The sequence below is a fragment of the Podarcis liolepis genome (assembly GCF_965112155.1).
Source record: "Podarcis liolepis genome assembly, chromosome: 1".
Classification (NCBI taxonomy): domain Eukaryota; kingdom Metazoa; phylum Chordata; class Lepidosauria; order Squamata; family Lacertidae; genus Podarcis; species Podarcis liolepis.
In genome coordinates, this window is record NC_139554.1 from 21,919,925 (window position 1) to 21,930,738 (window position 10,814).

Here is a 10,814-nt window from a genome sequence, read left to right on the forward strand (position 1 = left end):
AGCAAATGGCATGAAATAATATAGTTTACTTAGAAATCCATAACAGCAGACAGCAAAACCTGTAGCATAGGGTTACATGCATTGCTGGTCCTTTTCATAATAGACCCATTGAAGACAATGAGCATGTTTAGCTTAGGTTTGTTAATTTCAGTTCTGAGTAGCACTTAGTTGGGTACAACCCCACTGCTCCCCTTCTTCTAAATCCCCCAGAGCAAATTCAGGGCAGGCATTGGGGTGGGGTGGGGAGATGCTATTTTACAAACATAAATTCTTGTTCAATGGATACCAGCCATACATTTTGCCAGAAGGAGAAGGGAAACAGTACTGCATGTGACAATCACAGGTCAGAATTGGAAATGGATGTGTTCTTCCCACTTTACGCACCATGGGTTGTATTCAGCTAACTTTTACTCAGAATAGAAACATTGAAATTCATGGACCTAAGTTAGCCATGCCCATCCATTTCAGTAGGTCTGATCAGATTAAAAGTTAGTTGAATGCAACCCTATGCACCAAGGCTTGGGGAAGGAGTTTAATTACTGCTCTTCCTTAGCCAACAAAAAGTCTTGAGCCTCCAGTGTTTCCAACTAGCACATGTGCGGATACGTTATTTAAGAGCACAAAGCCATATGCCAGTTCCTTGGCATATTAGCACCAGAGGAAGGCATGGGGGTCAGCCCACAAACATACAAGAAGCTCTGAAGCTTCTGGGCCTTTGGACTAACCCAAGAAGGGATCTTGTGTGTCCTGGTGTTCAGTGCTTTCAACATCCTCCTAAACAAATTTCCATTGGCCACCACTCTCTTTACACCATGGTCTTCTCTTGAGCTCTAAGATCTAAAATGACTATGGAGCCAAACAGGGGAAAGTTTGTTCTTTGTCCTTTGATGATGATGCCATCATTATCAGCCACATTATGAACCTGCATTGTTCTCTGGAGCTGTTTTTTGTTCAGGGCTGTTTTTTACTGATATTTTGGCAGTTTTATTCTTTCTGTAAACCGTGTTGAGGTTTTATTGCAAATTTTGTGAAATAAACAAATGATGTGGCTTTGTTGTGGGGGTGCTTGCAGTTTTGCGCAAGGTCACAAATCTGCTAGGGTGGGTTGGTAGACAGAGCCCTGGACCACAGAAAATGGGGGATCAAATCTAGGTTTCCCTTTGAAGATCACTGGCTGACTTTGGACTAGCTAGACGTCTCACAGAGTTGTGAGAATGTTGAGAGGTTATTTGGGAAGTACATTGCCCTAAGTTCCTTGGAGAAAGGGTGGGATATAAACGATGTGAATAATACAAGCCTGAGATGCTCTGATAAAACATGAAGTCTCCATTGCCTTAAGCTTTAAACCCACACTGAAAAGGAATTATATGAGTTTTCACCCAGAGTGGTACTACTATGAAACATTGGGGGCTGCTTTGATTCTTTCACAGTACGCAAATCTTTGGCAAGAGCTCAGTGAATAGCTTTTATTTTCTGAGAAATGAATAGCCATCTTTGTCTGGTCACAATTGTGGGAGGTTGAAAGGCCTTACGCTATTCCCAGCTGGGCTGCTGTGGTCAATGTTTTATGTCTTCTTGGAATATGGAGGAATCAAACTACTCCAGAATAGCCAGTGTGGTAAAGTAGTACGACTGTACCATTTGTGTTTGATAAAACTTCCTTAATAGGGTTTATAACTGGACATGTCATTATGGCAATCTCAGCCAACCTAATGCTGCATCTGATGGGCAGCCACCAAGAAATGATGGCGGCCAACCTTGTTGAACCATTTCTGACCCCTGTCTCAGTGGTCTAAGAGTTAGGGGATGAAGTGTAACTCAGTGGTAGAGAATCTGTTTTGCATCTGAAAGGTCCCAGCATCTTTGGATAGAGCTGGGAAAGATACTTTACATACAGAAGACTCCCTTCATTTATGGAAGGTCCAATCCTTAGCATCTTCAGATAGGGTGGAAGAAGACTTTTTGCAAGAGGAAGACCTGGAGTTCAGTCCCTAGCATCTCCAAGTAGGACTGGCAAAGATTCACACCTAAATCCTTGAAGGTCAGCTGCCTATCCATGTAGACATCACTGAATTGTGCGGACCAACAGTTGTTACAAGGAAGCTTCAGTAAGCTGATGTAGCAGAAAGATCTGTTGTCTGCTGCTGTATTGTGGTATTCAGAAGGAAACCACAACACACTCTAGGTAATAGAGTAGGGAAAAGGTGCTTTGGGTTGTAAACTAAATTCCTTTGTCATGTCCCCGGGAGTAAACTCTGGGCCAGTGGAGCTTCCTAGAGCATTAAGGTCTTTTTGATAGGACTCAACTGAATGTGTGTCTTTTCCACGTTATCTTTTCCAGCTCCTACCGTTCCAAGTTGCCCTACTCGAGAGACGTGGTGGCCAGGCCCAGTTATAATTATTGCAGCATGCTGTACCACACTAGTGTTCCTCTTTCTAGTTTTCATCATTTGCTACAAAGCCATAAAAAGGTAAGACTGTAAGTGTATTGCAAGATCAGATGCTTTGTGGATGTGCTACCTTATAACTTACAAAAGAAGAGCAATGTTAAGGAAACTCAAGGAGTTACTAGCCTGGGAATGTTCAGATGACAAGTCAACAAGTACTGAACATGGGAGACTGAGCAGTTGCCTGTTCTGGGTGGAGTTGCACTCACTCTGAAATAACAGGTTGTTAGTTTGGGGAAGCTTCTGAATCCATCTTTGTCATTGGAGGTCCAGGTAGCCTCAGTGGCGGGGTGTGTGTTTTACCAGCTATGGCTGGTACACCAATTACAGCTGTTTTTGGACAGTGGTAGTCTGGCCATAATGATTCATGCTTTGGTAACCTTAAGATGATTGCTCTCTTTGAAGCTATCCCTGGACTTGGTCCAGAAGCCCCTGCTGTTGCAAAATCACTGCAGCTCTACTGTTGATGGGGACTGACTATTGTCAACAAGCAATTCCAGTGCTCAAAAGCTTGCACTGGCTTCCCATATGCTACCAGGTCATGTTCAAGGTTCTTACAAGGCCTGTAACAATCTGGGTCCAGAATACCTCAAGGACTGAGGACTTCAGGGGAGCCACAGTTAGCAGATCCTGCTGCTCAGATATATGGCTTGTATCCACTAGGAGTTGTGAATTCTGTGTTGGGGGTCCAATCTTGTGGAACTCTCTTTAGGTTGGGATCAGACAGGCCCCTCTCCCTGTTGAACTCCTGGCTCCTATTAAATACTTTATTCCAACAAGTGTTTTAATTGAATTCTGATCTTATAATTTTAATTGGTGTTTATTTTCATTGAATTGAGTTTCTCATTCATCATTAGAGATGACTGTAATTAAGCAGCATATGAATTGTTAAAATAAATGAATGATGCCAGGAAATGCAGGCAATCCCATACACATCTGACATATGTTTAAAGTTAAGAAATTCCAGGCAAATTTGTATGCAAAAATTGTGTATGATAGGACAAATTCACTCTGAAATGCTGATGAATTTTCATGTGGACTGTTTTGGGTTGTTTTTTTTAAAAAAAGCACAAACTCATGCAATTTTAAGATTGGAAAAATGAGAAACTGAGCGAGGTCGAAATTGACATAATCACCCATACTTTCACCCTCATTCATAAGAAATGTGAGACAGCCTTTAATGGAGGGGGTGAAAACCCTGTGAAAAGCTATTCCCATAAACAGTCCAATAATACGACATGTAACATAAGCATTTGCAACACATAAGGTGGAAATCCCCCCTCTTAAATGAAATCACAAGGAAATGCCATTTTGAAATCTCATTTAGTTCTTTGAAAACTCGCCATATGTCACAAAATCCCGTCGTCTGCCTGCAGGACATTTGTAAATTATCCATCACTTGGATTGTCCTCGTTTTTTCATTCATGTAGTGCAATGGCAATGGCATGTCTTATTGCCTAATAGCAACACTTAAAGTTATACTGCCCCCTGCCTAATGCATGGTTAGCTGGTGGCATGAAAGGGGTATCTGAGCTGGGCTTCCTGTTCCTGCAAGGTGGCATAGCAGCTGGATATTGGTAAGTATGCAGTGCCAGGAACATATTTTGCTGGTGCTATATACACAGATCCCTGAATTCACAGCTGCTGAACGCAGAGGATTTTGCACTCACACAGCATCATAAGTATGCAGGGGGTGCACATAGTTTGTCAGGCTGGCTCAAGGCCTGTTTGCAGGGGGCGGCAGAAGCCATAGGCAATTCTGGAACCCCGTGGTGGTGGGTGCCATGTTGCAGTACAGTACCTTACAGAAGGCACAGAACCGGAAGTTTCTCCATCTCTCTCTTCCTTTGGTCCTTTCACCTGCTCCCACCCTGCCCCCATATTTCATCATCTGATTTAGTGTTGCTTGGGTTAGCTGTAGTGAAATTGAGGTGCAGGATCTCCTCTATCCAACAGCATGCCTGCAAAGAGAAGTTTGGATGTTTCTACTTGCATTTTAGATGAGCCACAGTTTAGTGTTACATCTTACCCCTAAACTCTGGCCAGCTTTGTAAATTATGATCTGAAGTTGGCCAGTTTGCCCTAATTACAATTGAGTCTACCATTTGTCTGGTTTCAGATGTTCCTACAAACTTGTCTGTAATAGAACCAAAAAAACTTCTGAACTCCTTCTTGTGGCCGTGCCAGAGGATGAGGCAGGCACATGCAAGCCCAGGACTTATTAAGACTCATTTTTACAACATGCATTCAACATAGATGGAATTTTCATGTGGTTGAACTTATTCACACATTTTTCCCCCTAATCCCTCCTTCATTCCTTGACCTTGATGAGAAACAAACTATTTTTTTACTAGTTCTGCTAAAAATGTGAACAGCCAAGTGAGGCATGGATCCACTGGATCTTAAGCCAGATCTTAAGCCAGAGAGGAACTTGATTAAGGACCCTCTTCTGTGCCAGCCTGGGGACAAAACAGTGATATTCCTATCTTCTGCCTTGGGGTGCAGAACAGCAGATCATTCACTGCATCTGCATCTCCTTAGGATTGCTCTGTAAATTCATTGTATTCTAAAACAGCGCTATCTAAGCCATATCCCTTGCAAACATAAATCAGTGCTGGTTCAGGCAGTACAGTGAGACCAATTGGAACAGCAGGTGATCTCATTGTCTCCTAATCTGTTTTCTGAATCCTTTTTTTTTTTATTTTTACAGTGTAAGGACTTAGATCAGAGCAAGATGAAAAGATTTAGGGGGCAAGCTGGCAGTCTGAAGAGGGCTAAGCACCATAGTTAAAATAACATATGGGATGAAAAGATGGGGGCAGGCATTATGTAATACTCTCTCTTAATTTTAGTGTCTCTGTGGAATTTTATTGTGATAAGATGCTTATATAAAAAGCAAAAAGAACACAAGCCTTTCTCTCGTTATGTAAAGGCATGAGACAGTAACTGTCTCCAGAGACGTAACGGGAATTGCAAGAACTGTACTTCCCAGGCCCTTGTGCTATTGGCAAAAATTAAAGTCTTAATATACTGCTTCATCAGAAAAGATTGCAGAGTGGGTTACAAAGAAGGAGCAAACAACAACATGTAAAACAATAAAAATTAAATTCAGTGTGGAAGACATAAAAAATAATTCAGTATACCCTGCCAGATGGGCAGGGTATAAATAATGAAAGTATATAAGTTATTGTTAATAATGCAATATATCACACATCAGACTCCGTGATGTAGAATTCCATTCACTCAAAAGCCTTGTACACACTCATTATGAACATCTACTAACACATCTGTACCTCAGTGAATTTAACACCTGACCCATTCACCCACACTCACATATTCTCAACCATTCCAGTTCCAGTAATACAAAGGCCACCTACACCACTGGAAGACTATCGCTATTAGGCAAAAACAACATCTAATCTAGGACTATGCAACATTCATGCAGCAGTACAAATGAGAGTGCATGTCCAGGATAGGTGTAGAAGAAGGAGATAGGAATGTGGAAGGGAAGCAGTTAAAATGCATATGATTAGTACAGGTGAAAGGTTTAATCCTGCAAGGGAGCAACAGACTAGATGGGAGGTGTCCCAAATGATTCCCCCCCCCTCCCAATTTAGTATGTGAAAGGGTCTATTAAGAAAAATCAGTGCCAGAACCAAACTTCCAAGGATGGCTTTCTTGGCAGCCTGAGCAAGTGACTTCTTCACCCTCCTGGATTTGTAGCACCATGAGTAACTCCTCTCTGACATCAAAGGAGTTGGGAGTTGCTGATAAATGATGCTGTTGCTGAGTCAGCAGAAGTAGTCAGACTCGTGGTCCCTCGTCACCTGCAAGATGCTCAGAGGTGTGACTCTCAACCCAGAGGAGGAAAGTACTATCAGTTCCTTGGGGTGTCCACGCCCTTGAATGAATAGCAGGTTATATCACTAGGTGCTAGCTTTAACACAACATAATGCCCTATAAAGAAAACCATACCATAGAGTTCATATTATAAAGTGGCTTACGAGTGGAGAGCAATGGTTCAAATAGTCAGACTAGCAGCCCAACTAGTCAGATAGGGACATAGGAAACTGCCCTCTGTGAGGTCACATTATTTGTCCTTCCAGCTCTGTATTGTCTACTGTTGGTTGTCTCCAGGGTCCTAGCACCAGCTTTCTGATGCTTTTTTATGAAGAAAAATCCAGGAAATGTTGGGGATTGAATCTGGCACCTCCTTCTGCATGCATAACGTGTGCTAAGCTACCGCCCCTTCTGGGTAGCAGGGGCAGCTGAGGCAGATTTTGGATCCCATTAAAAGTCTTCGTCTTCTCGGTTTTATATGTTAGGGGTAACGGGTGGTTCATGTACATAAAACCCAGCCACTGTGCACATTCACCATACCTCCTTGAGAATGTGTGCATAATCCATCAATGAAGGGGGAAATGTGTGTATATCCTGTTCAATATACATCATCTCCTATGAGCCTCGGGGAATGTGCATATGTCAACTGAATTTTCTACATTTTGTGGCCAATATACATTGTATCCAACAGGTCAGATTGCACACATTTGAACTAGAGATATAAAACAAGAGCATGTTTCTTGGAAACTATGCAAACTGACCGGAGAATGTGCATCAGTGAGTCTTCGGGGCCCACAGTAAACTACTCTGAAATCAGAGAAGATGCAGTGAAACTCTTTAAATTAATTTAAGTTACAGAATGGGTCTCTTTTCCTCCTTCAGAAGACTTGGGTTGCAAACTTGGGTACTTTATTCTCATCTTTGCAAGTCAGAAGAGGTTTTAAAGGGTTTTCAGGTGGTTGTTTTTCAATGTGTATACCTGCCTCTTGGAAATCTCATCTGTCACATAAACAGTAAAGGGTTTGTCTGAGGTCAGGGCACAGAAAGGCCGGCTGATAGGAAAGGCGCTTTTAAAGACTATTTGGAAGATCGGTGGAGAGACAAGTTAGGAAATACAGGGGGGGGGGGGCATCAATCAAAGGCATAACTAATGCAGAGACAGGATTCTGAAAGGGCATAGGACTAGCATGGATAGACATGACAGATGATTCCACCTTGAGGGCTGGCAATCCCATTAGGCAGCCTGAAGCAGTCGCCTCAGGAGACAGATGCTGTGAGGCAGGCAGGGAGCAGCAGCAAGGTGTCGAAGGACAGAGTTGTGTGTGTCACGCAGCCTGCCTGCCTGCCCCACAGCTCGTAAACCAGCCAGCTGCCCTAAGATGTGGTGAAGGCAGTGTTGATGTAACTTCTGGCTTCCGGCCAGGTTGCATTACACGCCATCTTGTTCTTCAGTTCAGGTGGCAAAATATCTTTGGGTTGCTGTGCACCTAGTCACCTCCCCACTTACTCTGCTTATGTTCCAAAGAATGAGGAACTTAGCTGTGTCCTGCCTACCATCCAAAACAGAGGCTCTTACATGTAAGTAAGAAAGAGATCTTCTTCTTTTTCTGGGCAAGCAACAGGATAGTTTAGCAGTCCATAAAGCATGATTCAAAAGTACAGTGGCACCTTGGTTCTCAAACGGCTTAGTTGTCGAACAAATCGGCTCCCGAATGCCGCAAATCTGGAAGTAAGTATTCTGGTTTATGAACATTTTTCGGAAGCTGAACATCCAACACAGCTTCTGCTTGAGCTCAGGAAGCTCCTGCAGCCAATTGGAAGCCACACCTTTGTTTTCGAATGGTTCCGGGAGTCTAAAGGACTCCCGGAACGGATTAAGTTCGAGAACTAAGGTACCACTGTACAGGAGCAAGGCAAGTTATTCAGAATTGAACAGAAGTAGTGGAGATGTCCGAACAGTTGGCACAGCCCTCTTGCCCAGCTTTTAAAGATAAGGTATGGTGAGCTCACTCATGAGAGTCTCTCACCAGACAGGAAGTCCATGAGTGCAGTCCGATCCCATCTGGAGAGGTGGCGTCTTGTTGGCAACAAGACTGCCGCCCTTCCCCATAGCAACCTCTGTCTTCTGCTATGTCCCCACTGGCTGTTCTCAATCTTCCACCTCCCTCCACAATGAGGCTCTGCTCTCTCTGGGGAGAGTCAGCAGATCAGCTTCCCACTCTGCAACAACTGGAATCACAAGACTACTGACAGAGTCGAGGGGCCCATGACACCCCAAGAGTGACTTTCAACGAGCGAAGACTCACAGTCAATATGGAAAGTGAGCCTAGTTGCTTTATTTAATTGGACAGAACCAATTAAGGCACTTACTTTGTTCAATTTATCTTCAGTTTCAGTGTTATAGAAACCAGCACCAGATGAATAGGTGTCAAGGAAAATGGACACGATTCACTAAAAGTTGCTTTCACCGTAGCCGCAATGACCTTTTGATGATTGTGCTCCATATTTGTCTGTCTCCATAAATTATCTTTATGTTGGTATCACTGGCTCTTAAATAAGAACTGGGTATATTTAATTAAAATAACTTCTAAGTGATATTCTCTTTATTTTAGGCGTTATGAAAATGCGTACATGCAAGCCATGGAGAGGTTGGCAGATGCTGAAGCCCCGTTTTATAACTTTGCTGGGAACCATGCAGAACGGTTTTCATTTATCCGGAGCTGGAATGCTCTGTTCCTTTTAAACCAATTTTTTCAAAGGGGTCAATGTGTGATATGTAGCTCTGCTACATATATGTAGCCATCTTTTAAACAGGTGGATGAAATACCTTTTAAAGAGCTGCCTGTATTTTCTGGCCATAGAGTGAGTATTACGGATTTCAAAAGTACTTAACACTCAAGAGATACTAATTTGAATAACTACTGCTTAAAAGATGTACTGGAGTAGGCAGGAAAGCCAAGTGGAACTGGAGTGGTTGAGAGAAGGATCTTGGTAGGCCAAAAGGAAAAGACAGAGAAAACGAAATGAAGTAAAAGGTATAGAAAACATATAATTGGCTTTGTATACATTCTGTAAAATCAGAAAAATGAAAACTTTCAAATGAAAAACTGCTTTCCTCAGCAGACAGATCACCTATAATTTTAGGCTATATTTTGCAATTCCATAAAGTACAGTTTTTAAAAACGCAATCATTTTTTTAAAATCATGCATACTCTGCAAATGTTCAGATTTTGAATATTTTAAAATATAGACAATGCAGAAGAATGAAGAAGGAAAACATTTGATCTGTACTCCTGAAAGTCTCACTAGTTAGAAATGAGACTTGAAAGCTATAAGGTGACAGCAATTTTTTCTTGCGTGGAACAGTCTTCCACACAAAGAACAGGACTTTCTCTCGTTCTCCCCCATGCAGCCCCTCATATGCCAACCAGATTGGGAGCAGATTTGGGAAGACCTGCATGGGAGGGTAGAGGAAGAAGTCCTACTGCATAACCAAAAGCCCACTTGCGTAATAATGGATTTCACCCATAAGGCATCAGCATCAAGACTTCTTATAAGCTGAGCATGTTTTGTCATTTGCCTCCTCCAGTACTGTTCTGAAACCACCACTAACTTCTGTTAAACTTGAGTACTTATCTGCTTCCAAGTGAAAATGACGACGAGCAAGGCTGCTTTGTCCTTGAGCTCTGCGATCTGTTTTAGTTTTAAGCTGTTTTTATCTTGAATAGTAACCGTTTGGCTTTCAGCAGTTAATGTTAATTGCTATAAAACAGGCAAGGACCATATCTCTTTTATCTCTTTTACTTCTATGTGGACTTAAAAGCCGTATATTTTAATTGGACGACAGGAGCTGGGGGAAGAGTTGTTTTGGTTCAGCATTTTAAACTGATAAGAAACACTTAGAAGGCCATCTTGAGCAAGGGATACACTGCAGATTTAACAGTTTTAATATGGCTATTACACAGACACAGACCCGTAGTGAGTGCTTCAGTTAAAACGTCCACAACTCCATTGCCAAATTTAGTCCAGAAATCTATGCTGGACTGTTGTGACTCAGCAAGTGAGGCAGAGGCAACCGCAAAGTGATTGCGGCAAAATGAAATTAATATATCTTGCATGGACAGCCCTGGACCTTTACAAATGTGCAAGTAATGGGGTTGAAGAAGCCTTATCCCAAGTAGGAGGTTTTGCTACATATTCCTTTAGGGTCATTCCACATCAAATCAATGCAAAAAACAAGGCTTTCGCCACACACCGTCTCAGATTTTGATGAAACTTGGTGTACACCCTTCCCTTATGGTTGAAGGAAACCCCCTTAAATTTTCTCCCTCTATCTCAAACGGTTTAAATTTTATAGCACTTCAAAGTTCCGTTAAATCTGTGTTTCTGTCCCTCTTGAGATCCTCAGTCTTGTGTGCATTTTCTTCTTCTTCTCCATAACCAATGATCAGATCTCTTTGAAATTTTACACAGAGATCAATAACATAAATGTAGCTTTTTTCATGGAAAAACTAGGTTTAGGAAACT

General features: G+C 42.2%; 2 protein-coding genes across 6 annotated transcripts in view; one reads left to right on the forward strand and one right to left on the reverse strand.

Moving 5' to 3' along the window:
• Positions 1-10,814, reverse strand: part of LOC310706715 (endogenous retrovirus group 3 member 1 Env polyprotein-like) — an 874,531-nt gene that overhangs the window by 183,662 nt on the left and 680,055 nt on the right. The gene's annotated exons all lie outside the window — the stretch shown is intronic.
• The window catches only part of PRIMA1 (proline rich membrane anchor 1), a 58,163-nt gene that overhangs the window by 40,308 nt on the left and 7,041 nt on the right, over positions 1-10,814 (forward strand). For 3 of the 5 annotated variants that reach the window (XM_083503618.1, XM_083503620.1, XM_083503619.1), the window contains exons 4-5: positions 2,342-2,471; positions 8,900-9,149. In XM_083503618.1, coding sequence (XP_083359744.1) covers positions 2,342-2,471; positions 8,900-9,086 — 317 coding nt within the window. In that variant the 3' untranslated portion in view covers positions 9,087-9,149. The remainder of the gene's footprint in view (positions 1-2,341; positions 2,472-8,899; positions 9,150-10,814) is intronic. The other 2 variants (XM_083503621.1, XM_083503622.1) reach the window with 1 other exon arrangement.